The 18,542-nt window shown below is 43.9% G+C and overlaps 2 protein-coding genes across 5 annotated transcripts in view; both read right to left on the bottom strand.

Moving 5' to 3' along the window:
• The window catches only part of ISM2 (isthmin 2), a 29,712-nt gene extending 23,719 nt beyond the window's left edge, over window positions 1-5,993 (bottom strand). The window contains exon 1 of one of the 3 annotated variants that reach the window (XM_090033796.1): window positions 5,252-5,993. In XM_090033796.1, the coding sequence (XP_089889922.1) occupies window positions 5,252-5,392 (141 nt within the window). In that variant the 5' untranslated portion in view covers window positions 5,393-5,993. The remainder of the gene's footprint in view (window positions 1-5,251) is intronic. The other 2 variants (XM_090033798.1, XM_090033797.1) reach the window with 2 other exon arrangements.
• Window positions 5,994-11,759: 5,766 nt separating this feature from the next.
• The window catches only part of SPTLC2 (serine palmitoyltransferase long chain base subunit 2), a 127,611-nt gene continuing 120,828 nt past the window's right edge, over window positions 11,760-18,542 (bottom strand). Inside the window, exon 12 of one of the 2 annotated variants that reach the window (XM_090033793.1) lies at window positions 11,760-17,861. In XM_090033793.1, the coding sequence (XP_089889919.1) occupies window positions 17,742-17,861 (120 nt within the window). In that variant the 3' untranslated portion in view covers window positions 11,760-17,741. The remainder of the gene's footprint in view (window positions 17,862-18,542) is intronic. The other variant, XM_090033795.1, reaches the window with a different exon arrangement.

An 18,542-nucleotide genomic window follows, 5' to 3' on the forward strand; every position in this document is an offset into this window, starting at 1 on the left:
TTTCTTTACAAAATTTCTGGTTTTCATATAAAAACAAAGAAAAAGAAAAAAAATCAATTAAGAAGTTGCTGAACACTCCTTCCCCCCGCCTTTTTTGTGGCTTCAATCTCCAAACTTTTTAATGAAACTGGAAATTTTTCACCAAAAACATTTGGCTCTATCACAGAGCCGTTTTTCATTAATAAGTGTTGGTGAAAAGTGCCCAGCCAGGTTGACAAACAAAACACATCTCAGATGTTAAAGAAAACAGGCAGGCTTCACCCTGCACCAACTACAATGCCGACACTCAGTTCAGACTGCTGCTGCCCTGTCTCTCAAAACCATCCTGTGAGTCTGCTCCCAAGAGTTCACTTAGTCCTAGGCTAGCAGGTGCTCATGCTAAATGGAGAGCACAGGGACAGTGAAGGGCAGCTACTGACATGGCTAGAAACAAAAGACTCCCCCAAAAATGCACAAAATGGAAAATGGGGGGGGGATGGTTTCAGCACACACCTACTTCCCTAAAGAAACTGTTGAATTTCATAAGTCATGGGGAGAGTTTTCTAAACGTGGACACTTGTGCATTAAGAACCAGACAGTTCCTGCTCACCCCAACTCATTCTATGGCTGCCCCATGAGAATAACTTTCAGTTACTGCTGGCCTGCAGCTGGATTTAAACCACTGAGCTACCCCAGAGAGTCTTTCAACGGGACAGAAGCACCTACCCTCCTGAGAATGGCTCCTCTCTAAAGAAGCCAAGAGGGGATGCCCTGCTGAGTGTTTTACGCCTAATCCCCTCCACTTACATGTGCCTTTTACAGGAACCCCTTTGATTTTTACAATAGAAACCAAGCAGACCTATGTGTCCAGTGAAAAGGGAAGAAGCCCCTTGGTCCAGTGACTTCCCCACACCCGGCTGCTCTTTGTTTTTACTCCTGACTCAGCCCCAGGGCAGGAGGGTTTTCAACTGTGTTGACTAAAATAATTTGGCACTTCTCAAAAGGAAATTTGCTACAAAGGGTAAAGTACCTTCCTGTGCACAAAGAGCCCCTTTCAGAGAGGAATGATGCTTCACTGCACGTTTCATACCCACAGATCTGACCTCAGCCAAGGACAAAAGCCGGAGACAAGAAGGCTTAATTGCTGAAGAAATGAAAAGGTAAAAAGCACATCTGCAGGCAGAATGACTCTGCTACTGACACAGCCTGCAGCCACCACCGGGAAGCACACTTCACACCTGACCAGCTCTCATCTGGCATCAAATGCCCACAGGGCTTTCTTCCCTGGGTTTATTGCCTGGGTACCCCAACCTGAAGCCTTCACCCACTGTCTGTGACAGCACAATCAGTTATTGCTGACAACAAAGATGAGGACAAACATCAGGAAGAGAGAAGTGACAGCTGTAGGCTGGAAACAAGGAGTGGGAGCAGGTGGGCTCTGAGGAAAGTAAAACTATTTTCATGCAAAAATCCCAAGTTATAAACCTGAGGGAAGAACAAAAAACACAGGGCTTTCCAGGGCATGGACCTTCTCCCAAGGGCAAGAACAGCTTTGGGGCAGAAATTAAGCTGAGAGCCCAGTTAGGTCTTACCTAGCCCATCCACACCCAGAGCCCAGTGAAAGACTGTGTTGGGCATGATGTTCTCTGTAAGGCTTAGTCCAAGCCAGGTTGAGTGACATAAGCAACAGGGCTTCCATTATTTCTGGTCTCCTTACAATTTCCGGTAAGGACATTTTCTTCATTCTTGGCCTATATTTTCTTGTGGTTCCTGTCATTCTACAACAGCTGAGAGCCCCCTAGTCAGTCCCTCCCTTACCCTCTGAGGTTCATCTCTTACAGATAATGCTACATGGGCGCTACATAACTACCTTTTAAGCCTTCCTCACAACTCAATCTGTCCAGCTACTTGAACAGAGGGGAGGATTGAATTAAATCTTTGATTTTAATCATGATTTAAATCAGGAAGTAGGAAAACTTCATTGTAATCATTGCCTTTAATCCTGTTTGGCATTTCCTCTTTTGTAGTTATTTCCCTACAGAAAAGTTCATTCTCAATGCCTGACATAGCCTTTAAAACATTAATACCAGTATTACTTATTTGTTTATGTACCCATGATACCCAAGAGATTTAGTCACAGATCAGGGCTCCAGCGTATCAGACATGGTTAAAAAACAAACAAAAACCATACTGATTTGCAACCAAATAAAGCCTTTCCACTGCATTTGATGCTGATTTTAGCTGTCCAAAGGACTCACTACATCTATTCAAATTTACTTACGCAACTATAGAGCTTAACATCATGTATCTGGACACCCAGGTCTACACTTTTAAATGTAAATGATTAAATTAGAAAACAGGGGGCCAACCTTTTTGGCAGGTGTGCCAAAAATTAGCCTCACACTCCCCAAATGCAGCTCTGATCTCTTTTCCTTACTCAATCTGCCACTCTGCTTCCTGCTGCCTGCCCTATGCTCCCTGCCCAGGCTGACGCTCTTTCTATTCCCTATCCTATTTGCCAGTGTTGCCCAGCCCTCTGCATTCAGCAGTGTACCACATACAGAAGCTGCCTGTGCCACCCCTGAAATAGAAATGACAAATGTTATACTTATTTACTAGATATTTCTACTCATGATTTGGGTCATGCAACATTTGGATGTAAACTGAAATTCAAATAAAATGTACCATATCCTATATTTTAAATTGTCTTTAATTCCGCAATATTACCTAATATGGATTCAGTACATAATCAAAAACAAAATTTATGAAAAAATCTACTTGATTTATTAAACAAAGGAAATATTAAGTGTAGTTAGTGAATTTCAGCCTGTGGTGACCAGAAGGAAAAGCATAGGGATCCCTGAAAATGTCAGTTTCTTGTTTAGTAGGCTTTTAAAAAATGTCGGAAGTAGGTTAGCTGCCTAATTCCCATTTAAAATCTTGTAAGTACTTCTGAAAAAACCAATGGGCATCTCCCTGCATCTTTTGATACCTAGTTTATTTTGCAAAACTGACCCAAGTCTGTCAATATTTTAGAATTAACAGATCTTTTTTTCAACCACATATCTATTAATACATCAGAAGAGGAAAATAAGCTTTTTTGCTTTTTCATCTCCCAGTTGGTTTATTAACTTGAATAAACTAGTCCAAAAGAAACTATTCTCTCTTAGCCCACTACTTAAAGTAAACTAAAAATAATTTAAATATCAACTTTTCTGCACATACAGAAATTGAAAGTATAGACATGTAGGAAACTATAAATGCATTCACTCATTTAAAGACTGAAAACAATATAGATACTTATTTTCCACAGTACATGATACTGGGTCATATCTACAACTCTTAAGCTGACTTCAAAAGATAAGATGCACCCCCTCCACCCTGCCCAAGTTCCATGGGTAATTAAAAAGCAGCACCTTTTGACTCCTAAAACTCTGAGGAGGGCTTATTGTTGAATCTTTTTTGTCTGATATAGTTTTGATGGATTATTAAAGCTTCAACATAACTGCCATAATCTCAAATTTAATTTCAAACAAGTTTATTTAAAAAAATGTATTTATATAAAAATATTTTTCCATGAAAGACAACGTATAGAAGTGTTATAAGAAATCGTATACACAATACACCTAAAGCAATCCCCTTTCACCCAAAAGGGGACTATAATTCATCAAAAAAATTCTCAAGTCACTCAAAATGATTTAGGCTTGATAAAAGTGTCTCTTGTTCTTGGCTCAATTACCTTCTAAGTACTTTCAGATTCATCCTCACCATTTTTCCATTATTTTACTAAGGTGTGAAGTTCATGTGATCAGACTAACAGCTGACTAAGACTCCCTTTCCTTTTTTTTTTTTAAGAAAAAAATATTAATGCTATGCTAATAAAAAAGAAATCAGGTACAGCTGGATTTCTCCGTCCTATTACAGGAAGAACTACCAGTGAGTTCACCGGACACCACAGCCAATCCTACCCATACCTCAGAATTCAAATCTTTCCTCCTGGCTTCTACTGATTTCTACTAAGCAGCATCTGAGCTAGACTTACTAGTTTAGGGGTAGCCAGTTTTTCCAAGTAGCTCTCCTACCTGCTTTTTATCGGTAGCTATGGCTACAAAATACGTTTTTTAAGCATCATTGTGTTTCCTCACGGCTTTTCATTTTGCTTAACAGGCTAGTTTAAAGAGGCAGCTGGGTTGGCTCAGCCATAGAGGAGTCACTGCGGATTTTGTTTCCCTCCTTGTTTATTAAAGAGCCTTCTCTTCTCTCTGGCATTACTAGAGATTTGCTCCAGCTCCTCTTAGGTCTTCCCCACTGACACATGCACAGCAGGTTTCCATAGGTTTTGATCCCACGCCCTCCAAGCCTCACTAGTCACTGCCATCTTAAAGCCGCAGGGGCACAGCCAAGGCTTCTCTTCCATCATCTTAACTGCTCTAATAAATCTTTGGAAGTCACAACACGTGGAGCTCCAGCAACTGAGTTCCCGCCACCACGAGGACAGAGAGGGGCAACCTACACCCCGGGATCACCCCCCGCGCCAGCGGCGCCGTGCACCGCATGGCGATTACAGACGCCAGAGCGCCGCTTCATCCTGGTGCCAGCTCGCCGGGCGGGCACCGAGGCGCAGCGCGACAGTCTGGCATGTATCTGCAGCTGCCAGGAGCCCCACCTCAGTGCAAGGCTGCTGCACCTCCTGCCACCGTGCTGAAGCACTGGATTTCCTGACCAGTTGCAAACCCTGGTAACCCAATCAGGGATCTAACTCCCCTTGATCTCCTCTCTCTGCTACAGGATTTTGCCCCTCTGGAGACAACGTATATTCCCCTGTATCGAATCACTCCGGCTAGCTCCAGTCTTGAGGCATCTAGCATAGTTGTTTCCCAGGTGCCTACACGGAAGGCAGCAACGCAGACAATCCTACATCTTGCGGGGCTGACAAACGGGCCCCTAAATACTCCCTCCCAGAAACTAAGAGGGAACCAAAGCCCTCTCCTCCTCTGTCCCTCAAGCGATGCCCACGGTTTCCTTCCGCTCTAGGGCACCAGCGCCACCGACGTCCGTCCATCCGTGCAAGGAGAGCCGTGGCACCCGCAGGCAGCACCCCCTCCTCCCCGCACAGGTGGGGAGAAGAGCTGCCCGGGGGCCGGTGCCAGGGGCGCGGGGCCGCAGCCCAGCGGTGCCGGGACGTGCAGCTCGGCCGAGGCAGCGCCCTGCCTGCGGCGCACACGTGTGCGGGGACGCGGGCACCCCCCGGCGCAGCCCCCGCAGCTCCTACCTCCGCCAGCTTGGAGCTCCTCTCCTTGGCGCTGGCGCCGCCGCGCGCCCTCCGCAGGGGCAGCCCCCGCGCGGCGGCCAGCAGGGCGGCGAGCAGCACCAAGCCGAGAACCAGCCCCGCTTTTCCGCGGCGCGCAGACATCGCCCCGGGCCGGGCCGGGCTGGGGCTGGGGCGGCGGCGAGGGGCGGAGGCCGGGCGAGGCCCCGAGCGGGGCCGGGCTGTGGGCGGGGAGGCACCGGCTGTGACTCGCTCCCTCTGGCGCGGCGCTGCGCTGCGCTGGCGGCGGCCCGGGCCAGGCGATGCTGACAGGCAGCGGCGGGCGTTGAGGTGGGGGGGGCGCCACCCGCCACCGCCGCCACCGCCTAATCCCAGCCGAGCCCTTGCCCTGCGCCGGCTGCTCCGGGCGGCCCCGCTGCGCGCTTCAGCGGCGCCCGCTCCCCGGCCCGGGCGGCTGCGGCCCCGGGCGGGAAGCCCCCGCCATGCGGGCCGGGCCCCCAGCGCTCCCGCAGCGGGGGGCGCCCCATGGCGCTGCCGGGCCGCGCTCTTTGTTCTGCGGATGCCCGCGCTGCGCCGCCCGCGGGCGGTCGGGCCTGGCTCGGGCCCCGGCGCTTCCCGCGCCCCTCAGGGCCCCGCTCCCCCGCCGGCGCCCGGGAGGGGCGGGGGCCCGCTCGCAGCCCCGGTGCCCGGCTCGCAGCGTCGGGGCTCTGCTCCGCCCGCCCCGGCGGCTCTGACGTGCAGAAGGAGGCTCCCCCTGCACAGCGCCAGCCCCCAGCAGCGCCGGACGGAGCCGCGGGCGCGGGGCTGGAGCTGGACCGCCGACCCCCGGGCCGGGTCAGGAGCCTGTCAGTGCTCGGGCCCCAGCCCGCCCTGAACAGGGCTCTCCTCGTGCTGGCTCGGGACGAGGCGGGGGGAGCCCAGCTGGCACAAAGCAGGGGCCTGGAAGGTGAGGGGGCTTGTCCTTGCAGAGCCGCGACTGGCCGGTGCCGGGGGTGGAGGAGGTGGTGGGCCCAGAAACTAGAAGCCTCCCTCCAGGAGAGAAACCACTGGGAACACAGCAGCTAATCTCCTGAGACAACTAAAAAGCAAAGGGAGTGAGGCTCCCAGGTTCGAAAGAAGGGACCCAGAAGAGCACACTGGCCAGCACCCACCATCTCCCAGACACCTGTAAAACTGCCTGGAGAGGGGAGCAGTGGAGTGACAGGCAAATAGCCAGTGCTTTCCTGGCTCCCCCCAGCCAGAGCCTCTTCCTTGGTCTGGGGCATGGCCAGCTTGGGAGGAGCCAGGAGCAGGTTGAGGGGGTCCCAGGACCTGAGTGAGGCCACAGCCAGGGAGCGCATAGAAGAAGACAGGATCAGAAGCAGAAGGCAGGTCTCCTGTTACCATGCCCCATCCTCCTAGACCTTGAGGCCCCATCACACTTGCTGGGAGGTAGAAGAAAAGCCTTAATACATATGCTTCTGGCAACTACAACTCAGCCTGTGGGAGCAAAGAGGTCCTGTAAGAGAATGCAGATGAACAGAGACTCATACCAGTAAATCAAGACTTCCAAAAGCTGGAGCCCATTGAGGTTCCGTACCCCAAGGTAGATTATTTTCTGACAATATGGCCCCCAGGTCCCAGTCAGGACCAGGTGCAGCATATGTGGTAAGAAAGACACTGGCAGTGTAACATGCTTTGAGCCCTGTACAACCATCCATTTATTTTCCCACCCCTTAGGAAGTAGGTAAGGGGTGGAAAAATCCTGCAGTTGCTCAGGGTCCAGCCATTAACATACAAGAGACTGGGATTTCAGAGCATGCTATCTTCTATTGGGCGAACTACCTAGCTAGGATAAAAGTTAGACATGCTTCTGAATGCAAGGTGCTCCTGATTGGGTCCTGACAAAGAATGTCTTGCATTTGAAAACTTGTCTAACTTGATCCCAACTACACAGTGGGTCCAATAAAAGAAAATCACCATCCTAAGAAATACCTGCTGCATGCATAATTTCTGGACCATCACAGCTAAAGCATCAGTCTTACACTATCAATTAGTACACAGGATGCTGTTTGCACAGCAGCTTTTCATGTTGACAACAGCAACAGAATTCATCCTCCTAAGTGCAGGCCATTAACACCAAGCTAAAGGAGAAGCTGCATTTTTCATTACCAGCCCAGAACCTGTAACACCCAGCTGACCTGTTCCAATTCCACCTCGAACAGGCTGGTGATAACAAGCATGCTGGCAGACTAGCCAAGTTATTACACTTTGACAAACAGAAGGAGAAAAAAGAGGTTATACCACAGGGAAGGGGCTAAGATTATAGTAGAACTTCCAGCTTCCATTCCAGCGATCATTTCTCTAGAGACCACACAGCACCTACAACTGCCCTGGCTGGGCTAGGAGTGCTCAACATCCCATACATATGGGCCACATTTGTATTTAAAAGTCATGTGGGGCAAAGCCAACCTGGCCTTTGGATGAAGATTCTGCTTACAGGGTGGGTGCTCTGTCTGTCTACCGAGTTTATACCGCTCAGATACCTGAAGCCTGCAAACCACCACCCAGGAAAATTAGCACATACACTGGTTTAATCCAACCTACCAATTAAAGGTGAGTACTCTGTGATATGTTAAATCAGTCAGTTTGGGAGATGAAGTATTACTAAGCTCTTTCTACCTTGTACTTGTTATCCAAGGAATTGAAAATAGGGATATGTCTTTTTTATCATTACTAGAACTAACTAATGTTACCTCCAACCATAGGTCTGAGATATCATATTATCACTGTCCATACAGTGCTTCAGACACAGGTAGACAAGGTTCTTTGGGTAAATGTGGTATTTTATTAAATCAACTAAATAGTTGGGAAATTTCTTCTTTGCAAGCTTTTGGGCACAAATGCCGTTCTTCAGGCATAGAGAAAGTCTGTTGGTGTTTGTGTCTACCTATGTCCTTAAACCAGCATGGCTACAACTGACACCTCTCAGACACAGAAGACATTTAAGCCGGAATAAGAACTTTAGGGCAAGGAATGCCCAACTCATTCCCCCGCCCCCAATTAATTACAACACAATTGTTTGACTCAGGGTAGATTGATTTAAATCAGCAAGCCAAAAGCCTGATTTAAATAATTATTTTTGTCAACTTTCCCCAGTGTAGGTTTTTGTTTTGTTTTTTTAAATACAGGTGTATTTTCATTGGTTGATGCAACTATTAAAACATGTTAATTAACAACTAAACAGTGTTTACAGTAGATTTGGTACGCGTTTCTTAGGTACACACAACTTTCGATATAACATTTGGATAGTTAGAAAGCCTATCTTTTAGTATGCTATAAAATGGTGAAATCTATCATTCTTATGAGTAAAGTTAACCATCTAGTGAATTAAGATGGTCCCTTGAATTTATTAAATGCATAAAATCAGCGCTGCAAAACATAGTGCATATTTACAACTAATTCATTTATTAAACAGTATTAAAAGTAAACCAGTTAGTGAATTAAATCAATTCCTTCAAGTCACCCAGAGAAAAATATTCTAAAAATGCCTAGGTGAAAGTAATTTGAGTTTAAGCTCCTACTTGCCTAATTGTCTTTAAAATTAAACTAATTTTTATTTATTATTTTTACCTAGGCTGTTTTGAATTTTTCCCCAACTTCTTTTCAGATTTTTAGAACTTACAAATCTTATCTTCCCCACCCCCTTTTTACTCGTAGTCTAAAGAGAAAAACAAGATATTCTGCTTTTTCAACTCCCAATCAATTTCTCAGCTTTGAAAGAACCAGTCCAAATAAAGAAAATACTCTGTCTGCACCTGCATTAGAAGCTACTGCTGGTAAAAGCTGGTTTAGCGCTTCAACAAACTTTGGTTCCATGTGCTTTGCCAATGACTTTCACCAGTTAAGTGTGTGATTTTCTTTAAAATATCCTTAGTAAACATGTACTACCTGAATCATTCACCTCTGGCCATGACATTTATGGTTGCCACAATTGATGGATAATCAATAGATGTCCATGTCATAGCAGCATTTTCCTTTTTGGCAGTTAGGCATCTATCCTGGTACTTTGTGTTAAAAATATTGTCAAGAAAATGAGCTAAAGTAAGTGCTTGATCCATCTGCTGCTTTACTGCCTTCAATTTAACTTTGCTGTTGGGTATTTCTTGCTTTAATGTTTCTTGAAATTCTATTTAAATTTCAAAAGCATCTGCAAACAGCAACCATTCTGTAATTTTCCATGGCTTCGGAAATAGGTTCTAGTTTAGGTTTATTCAGCATATCTTTTACATTCCTTTTTAGTCCAATTTGACTAGCTATAATACTTCCATCAATTTTGTCATGATTTTCTTCACAAATGGTCATCAGAATAGGCCAGTTCTTATTAAGAGCTCAAAGCAGTCAACCACTGAATTCCATTGTTCATCTTGGGGGAGAATTAGCTTGGGTCCCCCAGCTCTCTTCACTGAAGCTAAAACAAACTGGTTGTTATTGGAAGCATTGTGCAATTTCAACAAAATTTTCCTTTATTCCTAGATTTAAATCTTTAGTGAAGTTACATCAGATGAGTATTGTACCCATAGAAGTTTCAGGTTTGCTTCATAATCTAATTTTCTTCTCATCTTTGCTGCATTTTCAGCATTAAGTTCCAACATCTGTGATGACTTTGCTGATACTTTGCATCCAGTAGTACAGACCCTCCATTCCTTGCAGGGTCAAGCACCTAATACATGGAACAGTGACACATTTTTAAAGCTTGACCTCACAAGTTAGATGTCATGTCCATCATCCCCCTGGCCGCCCCCCCCCCCCCCCCGCTTTCTTACGTAGTGGAAAATCAGTCTTTAATTTCAGAGTTTTCAGTCAAGGCTCATTAATTCAACACACTTTATGTAAATTTAAATAGATTATACTAAATTTATGCCTTAGCCTATCTGTATCAAATTCAAATTTCATTTTCAGATGCTTTATTTTCTTAAAAGGAAAACAAGTTAAATACAAACAAATCCAACATTAATTAACAAAAGTCTTGATTTTGATTTTTCCCACCTAAATCATGTTTTTGTTTTTTTATCTACCCTGGTTTGACCTCTCCCCAGTCTTTTCCACTTTGTCTTCCTCTTCCCTTCAACAGCCCTTCCTTACATCTGGATTTCCCTTAGAATAATTGGTTTGAAAACGTTCATCTTGTTTTCTTGCCTCCAAACCCTACTTTCCTTCCAGAACTCCTTTGCTTCTGATTGGATTTTTCTTTCCATTCAGTTAATCTTCATTTGTTCTTCTGTTTGCCTGCCCCTTTCTAGTCTTACATGCCTTGATTTCCCCACACCCCTAATAAACCCTTTTTTAGGATAGAAACAGATGTACGTCTCATCTGCCTACAGACACTTTGATCCAATTATGTGAAGTGTGTTACTTCTCTAAAGAGCATCAGCTGGAGTCATGATGCCTGCTGATACCAGTTCCCATCATTATAATAGCTTCTTTCCAACAGGAGCCTAGATTATTAATAATTATATTGGGCTGTGTCAGTATTAAGTGACAGAGCCCTGACCTTGGTTGATGCACCACAAGAAACACCAATATGCAAAATACCATCACAGCTCCAGCTGCAAGGGAGTTCTCTCCCTCACTTCCTTGCTTCTTCTCTAGCCATCTCCTGGAGTGAGTTGGAAATGTAGCAGATTGCTTAGGCCACAGACTAGCCCCAGCTCTCGAGTATCTTTACGAATTCACTGTGGATCACTGGTCTGTTGTGTTTAGTGACAAACATGTGAGAAGGTATATCATTGAATCCTACCCCCCACAAGAAAAGGGGAATAATATTGAAATTTTGGGGTTTATTATCAAGGATACCCTTTCCAAACATCAACATGCTAGTAGGTCCAGATCTTGCTTCACCTGTTTGCTCAGATCATTTAGTCAGTCACAACCACCAATTTAAGCATCCACATTGAAAATGCAACCCCAGAACGTTTTCAAAGTCTGAAACATCTGCTCTTTCATTGTACAAACATAAACATTGAGCAGAAATGGAACTTTTGAGGGGAATATCCCACACTCTATGACAATGATACCAATCAAGAGTTCCAAGGATGTAAAGGATCAAGAAAGCTTTTTGGAGGCTTCCCTGGCATCACTGTACTTGCAGCAGTCAAGAGACAGACAAGAGGTAGACTAGACTAGCAAAAGTTCCAGTTGCATGATTAATGGGAGGAACACTGGCCCATCTACTTCTGAAGCAGTCAAACTACACAGTGAGTGCAAAGCTTGCTTTTGGATCTAGATGGAATATTACATGCCACAACTTCTGGTTGCCAAAGATGTACCTGTCTTCAGTTATGCACATCAGGTATCCATGGGCCATTTTTTGGGCACCCTTACCTGTACCCATGTCGAGGAAACTGCCTGAAAGAGACTAGGCATCTCTCACTTGAAATGCTGCATACAGATCTAGGCAACAAAGGGCATTATGATCTATTCTGACCCACTGAAAAATACAGGGTATAGAATTTCACCTAGAAATTCCTGTACAAAACCCAAGAGTTTGTGCTTTCTGACTCATTAACAGGGCATAAATCTTGTCAACATTTTAAAAAGTGAACACACAACCAATGTTTTTCTTCTGAATTATTTTATTATGCAGAACACAGAATGTACTTGAATGGATTTTTTCCAAGCAGTTGTTTTTTTCTCCAGTGTTTTTACATGCATTGTTACCCTTTGTAAAGCCAATGTACCATCTGCTTCTCCTTGCCTTCCCGGCCCACGTGGCATCCAGATTCATGTTATTTTCAGTGTAAAAAAAATTAGATATCTGGCATAAAATATTTTGGGGGGAGCCCATTTAAAAATTTCATTTAAAATGTTTTATCTACAAAAAATCCAATATATATGTACATTATAGCAACATAGAGGCATAGGAACACAGTGCAATTTAAGACTAAGAGCTATGACATGGTGGTAATTCTGCCCAGGGACTGTGGAAAAAAGTGGGCCACCATTAGCTTTGGGGCTATTTGCCTAAAGCCTCAGGCTCCATGGAAATTATTTAGGTCTCTCTCAAACCTTTTTTAGCCTCTTTCTGCAGTGATATTGACAGACTGGAGATGCATTTAGCTTAATACACCCCAACTAAGGGATTACAGAAATACTGGCTGAACAGGGTGAGATTTGGCAAAACAGTTGATGTGGCAAAACAGCGTTTGGAAAAGTAAGCATTTCATTTGACCCAGAGTTTCTCGGTATCTGCATCAACCCCTGCCATATTGTTCAAAATGAAACACCTGGCTGTCCCCAGATGAGGAAATGGAAGTTACCAGTTGCCACAGCTTCCCAAATGCTACATGTCACCCTTCTCTGCCTCCTAATAATTCTTCCTCTCTTCCAGCAGTGCAGGAACTAATCGCCCACCCTTGCCAAGCAGAATTGCAGATGCAGAGCGCTGCAGTGACTGCTTTTGGCCCTTGTGTATGGATGCCTCTTCTGTCTACTAAATAAGCCTTTCTGACAACTAGGGCTGCATAGAGTGAGCCTGACCTTCCCACCCCCAAGAAAACAGCGTTACATATTGCTTAATTAAGATGATATCTGCAGGTTAAAAGTCATGTATTCTTCAAGGTCAGTTTAATATTAATGCTTCATACCAAAAAGAATCACAGTTTAAGGCCGTTTTATAAATGTGTACTGTACAGTGCAGTCATCCCTCTAGTGCCCAACCCTTTTCTAGGATGAACAAATGAAACAAAACAGATGAAACAAAACAACTCTAACATTCAGGACAAATCAGTTTGTTTTTTTTTTTAAATAAAGAAATGAAATGTAGTGTCCCTCATACAGATGTTATTCACATAAGCCAGACCAACAGAAAAAGCCTTGAATAGGAAGAGAGCTTGCAAGACTGGGTTCCTGCAGACGTACAAGCCACCAGGTACCTCACAGGTTAAGATAGTTGGGGTGGGGGTAGGGAATGTAAAACAGAAAACACATGACTGGTTTTCTCATCACACAGTGGTCCATTTGTGGTTCCAGCTCTAGTGCAGAGGCAGCCACCGCTTCACCTGAGAAGGGGTTTTATGGGTGATGTACTGCTAAGCCCAATACTTAAATTGAAACAAAACTTAAGTCTTCTATGTAGAGATGAAACATCTGGACTGTATAGGCCCAGCATGCCATTTCATCACAAGATGTGCTCACCTATCCTGAAGGATGTAGACAGAGGGAAGGGAGCACTTTTGTTTGGCTGGAACGGCAGGGCTGGAGCAGGGATGTTTTAATAAAGCATCCCTTTGAGCAGCAGTAGCTGCACTCCTACCATCAAGAGCCTTGCTCCAATACCTAGAGAAAAGCCTTCTGTAGAATAGAAAATGAGAAAGTGATGATAAGATCCATGCTTCCCTTTTTACCCATTGTTACCTGCTGTACCAAGAAGCCAGATTTTCCCTCACCTGAACACTAGGCTGCATTATTACTCTCAATGAAGCTTTTTTTTCCCCTGCCTGATCTCTGCATGGAGATGCAATTATAAAAGCAGTATGGTTAGTATTTCTCCTTTTTAGACAGAGAAGAGGCAAGAGGAAGATGGTAGTTTCCTTTCAATGAAAAGATTTTCCCTGCCTTCCCTTGATAACTGACCACACAAGCAACAAAGGAGTGTGCAGAAAGTGCTTTTGCCTCTATAGGGTGTTTTGTCCAGCCACAAGCCCTGAGCCATGAGCTCTGGCTCAAGCAAAGCATGTTCAAGATCCACAGGGGGCTAGAAGAGGCCTCTAAAGATGTTCCTCAAGAAGGAAGAAGCATGCACATATTAGAGATAAAAAAACCAAAAATGCACTAAAATGGCACGTGTGTGCAGAGATCTTTTCGAAGTGCCTGGGTCTTGTAGAAAGAACTAAATTCCCTGGTATTTTGATAGAAAAAAAATACAACCATTCTTCCCTGCCAAAGAAACTAAAAGAATCAAAAAGGTGATTATGAATCTCACCATCCCTTAAATGTATGAGACTACTCACGATTGGAGAACACCAGTTCTTAGCAGCAGCAGACCATGTCCTGCACCAGCAGACCATGTCCTGCACTAGCAGACAGCTGTTTTGTTGTGTTTAAAGTCAAGTGAGAGATGCAAGAGATCTATATTTTAGTAAAAACTCAAGGGAACAGCAGCACTGGCACCAAATGCTATTTTAAAATCTTTGGCCAGCTCAAGAAAGCAACTTTCTTCTTCTCCTTCCCCCCTCTGTTAATTATCCAGATAAAGGTATTATTTCACACATGCATCTAAATTTAGTGACCAGTATAGAATAAGCCCTTCTGCATAAGATCAACCCTCACCTGGTGGGTTTTGTACATCTTTTTATATGGGCAGTGGGGGGAGAGGGATGGAAATCCTTTTCAACTACACCTGGCCAAAAAATTGGCAGGGCTCTCCTAAAGCAGCATTTTCCCTTTGTGGTAACTCACTAAGACAGCTTCTATCATCTACTTCTCTTGTAAGGTGTTATTGCTAGCAAGAAATAAATAAATAAAAGGGACTAATTTTACATTTGATGAAAGTTTTACAGCTGCTGAATAAGCAATCCTCCCTCTGCCACCTGTGTGATTTCTGAAGCTTCTCAGTAATCCAGAATTGAATAGGATCGTAGGAATGCATACAGTATTTAATGCAACAGCACACCATGGCATAGAAGAAATAATAGGCTCAAATTCAAAGTGTCCACAGGTCACCCCAAGAATGTGCTGCTAGAACCCCACTGGATACCAGCAAGGATTTCATTTTTTTTTTTTTTTAAAGAGCAGAAAAATCTATTTAGAAATGCTGTAAAAGATGTGATTGAATCAATTATTGGAATTCTCATGGGTGGGTCCAAATATGCACACAGAAAAAGAAAGATTCAATCACTATCTTTAGACTCTGTAATAAGCCTTGTACAATTGAGCATATCCATTTTAAAAGGTTCAATATCTTGATCACACAGAGTAAGGTACATATTTACTACAGGCTGAAGAAACCTCAAATCCCAGCTTCCTTCTGACCCATACTCTGTGCTTTTGGACCTTAAAGGTGTCACTTGAGCAGGAATAAATGTTCTCATATCTGGAGCTGAAATCAGGGAAGACTCATTGAGACACTTGCCACATTTAGGGAGAGAAAAACAAAACAAAAGAAAAAAAACAAGTTTTTATAAGGAGACTTGGAGAGAGGCAGGGATAGCAAATACAATTGAACTACTTGTGGGTCTGAAATGTTGTAAGTAGCTCTTCTTGAAAAGGCTTAATGTGCAGGTGAAGGGGATTAAAATGGCAAAATAAACTCACATAATTCCATGATCATGTAGTTTATGCCACAGCTGAAGAGAGAATTATTCCATAACTGTCATGACCACAGATGTGGAGCACAGACCTATTTGGTCATGTGTTGTGTTTATATGATCACTTCTAGCCAATACAAAAATCCATCTCCAGTGGACTAGATACACTAGAAAATAGTTATCTTTGAATATTTGAAAACCTTCATAATTCCAAATGTACATTTTTCTCGTTTAAAGTAAAATCAGCTGGAATGATTGTTTTGGGGTTTCTTGAGACCCTGCTTCTGAGTCTGAGTAATGCAGAACGGGCCAAGATCCATAAACATCTGAAAACGAAACAGAAGCTGATACTACTTTCATCCACAGCATTATATCAGCAGTGACAGTTGAGTAGCTACAGTCCATGCTGAAAGTGTTCTCGTTGCAGCATCAGAAATCCAAGTTGTGTTCTGCTTTGGTTAGAAAAAAAAGTAAGAATCTCATATCAAAAGGTCACTGCCCTTTGCACAAAGTATAACAACTCACCCACATTTAAAAGTGAAATCCCTCCCAGTCTGTATTTTGTACTTCTAAATCCTGTTAAGTGCTTTAAGATGATCTTAGCTAAAAGTGATCTCAGAAAATATGCTGCAAGTCCCAGGCAACCAAATATGAACACTGTGCCAGAGTTAAATCCTATGCTGTGCACTTATTTTTGGTACCTTTTCAAGGATGCCTCAGGTCCATCACAAGAACTCCAAATGTAAAACCTACACTGAATTCAGGTAACTAAAACATTATAGTAGGTAATGAAGAGGGCAGTTCTAGATCTTCAAAGTAAAGATGCCAAACACAGATCATTTGCACCACTAATCTGAGTGATTCTGTAGCCTATGGATGGAAGAGGAGTTTCAGAATGTATACAGCTGCATATACTGTGCCCTCCGAGACCTGCACACTCACATGGGCACCATCAGAAATGTTTCATTTGCCCGATGAAAAGTGATCTATGATTTAGGACTCAGGCATCTACATCTTCTGCAAAAAAGGTGTGTCAGAACTAAGCCTTCAATAGACAGATCTCATTGATCTGATGGAAGCAGCACAAAGACATCAAAGGAAGGAGGGACAGGACAGTTACTCCAAATAAAAGCATCTCTTACAGGCAATTTACCATACTCTTATCAAGGGGATCTAGTCCCGATAGGAAATGGAAGCTTTGATATTTGAAGGGAGGGAAAAAAGAGAGGGGCTTGTTTATTAGAATTTGAGATTGTAACTTTTATACCCATCATTTTTTTCCCCATTCCAAGCTAAGAAATTTGCCTGAAGATAAGGACATGAGATATGATAAACCAGGTTTTGGAAATGGAGGTCAAAGGAAAGAAAACACATGGGAAAGACCCATCCTATGCAAGGAATATCCTCTACTACTCTCCCTACTGAGAGAACAGCTGGTATCAAAACAAGGAAATAGGAGTGTGGGACAAGGCTGAAGTCCTGGGAGGCATTCTGCTTACGGCTTATGGAAGTAGACAACATATTGAAACAATGGTCTTGTCAGAGACATGTTAGCAACTCAGTTTAAAAACAAACAAACAAACACATACCCCAGAAATGCTAAGTTCAAGTTTTAAACACAGGTAAATGTAAAAGGAAAAAAAAAGCTTTGGTTGATTATCTGCCCTGTTAAATGCATTTTTAAAAGTTAACAATCAACAGTTCCTCTAAGAGGTCCCTGCTGAACAAACTGACTGGCCCATCACCCACTGGGAAGGTTAGATGCCTAGTAGCAAAAACAGAAGTGTGGCCACCACAGCGCTGCACCACAGATGCTGCAGACAAGTCAGCTGGCAGTCAAGAGGCTCACGGCGTATATAAAGAGTCTGTGCCAGCTGCCAACAAGGGTCACTGTGATTTCACTGTGACAAATAAATAAAAAAAAGCAACAAGAAAAAAAAATGAAGCCAAGCACCTCTAGGGCCAGTCCCTGAAGAGACGGGAATCAAAGCTGGTTTTTTTTTTTTTCTTTTCTTTTTTTACTATTTACAAAATACCATTTAGAGCTGATGTGGCCACTTCAGTATTGTGAGGAAACATCCTTTTTAGCCTAAACAGTCATAAATGTGTAGTTCAAGGACTGTGGCACATTTGTGGCCGCAGAGCGTCCTTGGGGGGTGGGGGGGGCAGGGTAGGGGGGTCCCTCCCCCAAGGCACATGGAGGGAATTCAGTCTTCTGTTTCTTCATAAGTAGTCTCATCAAATGGCCGGTCCAAGAGGGGCACCAATCGGTGACGGGAATATTTCAGTTGCAAGAGGTCACCAACTTCATTTATTTCCTTTAAAGCCTGAGAAAAGAGAGACCATGACATAAGCAAAAGAGATTTGTGACTCAAAACACAGCTAACAATACAATCTTCCTTTCCGACTCCCCGACATATCCCAAGGCAACAAGACTACAGTCAAAGTGATCCTTTAGCTTTTCTGAGCAAAACGTCCATGCTAAAAGTCCTAGCTGTTTAGTCCTATGACAGAGGTTTGTGGCAGAGACATGGAGGCCTCCCAAACATTCTCTCTGAAGAGATCAAGTCTCAGAGAAAGTGGTGTCATGGCGGTGCTTACAGGGGAACTGGATACCAAAGGACATTGCTACTGAGCTACAAAGCCTTTCACTTCTAGGTTACCAATCCAAAGCCTGACTAGCTCAGCAGGCATCATATATTTACTAGATGCTACATAAGAGGAGTACAGCAAGTCCCAGTTTCATGCTTTGCATTAGATGGGGGTGGGATCTCTTTAAGGCAGAAGTCATCTCAAGTGTTTGCATACTGCCAAGCCCCAATCTCAAATGGGTCCTGTACTGAGTAATCCTGCAGCAGTGGTCTAGATCACTTTACACACCCTAAGTTTCTAAAACTTTGCAATGCTAGTTCTCAAATATTGGCAGGAGGTAAAGAAGAGGTCAGAAGGCAGACCAAAATCTTAATTTAACATTTTTCCCCAAAATCATGGCTTCTTAATCTTGTGAT

Source organism: Crocodylus siamensis, chromosome 2, assembly GCF_052110815.1.
Source record: "Crocodylus siamensis isolate JL-2025a chromosome 2, ASM5211081v1, whole genome shotgun sequence".
Classification (NCBI taxonomy): Eukaryota; Metazoa; Chordata; order Crocodylia; family Crocodylidae; genus Crocodylus; species Crocodylus siamensis.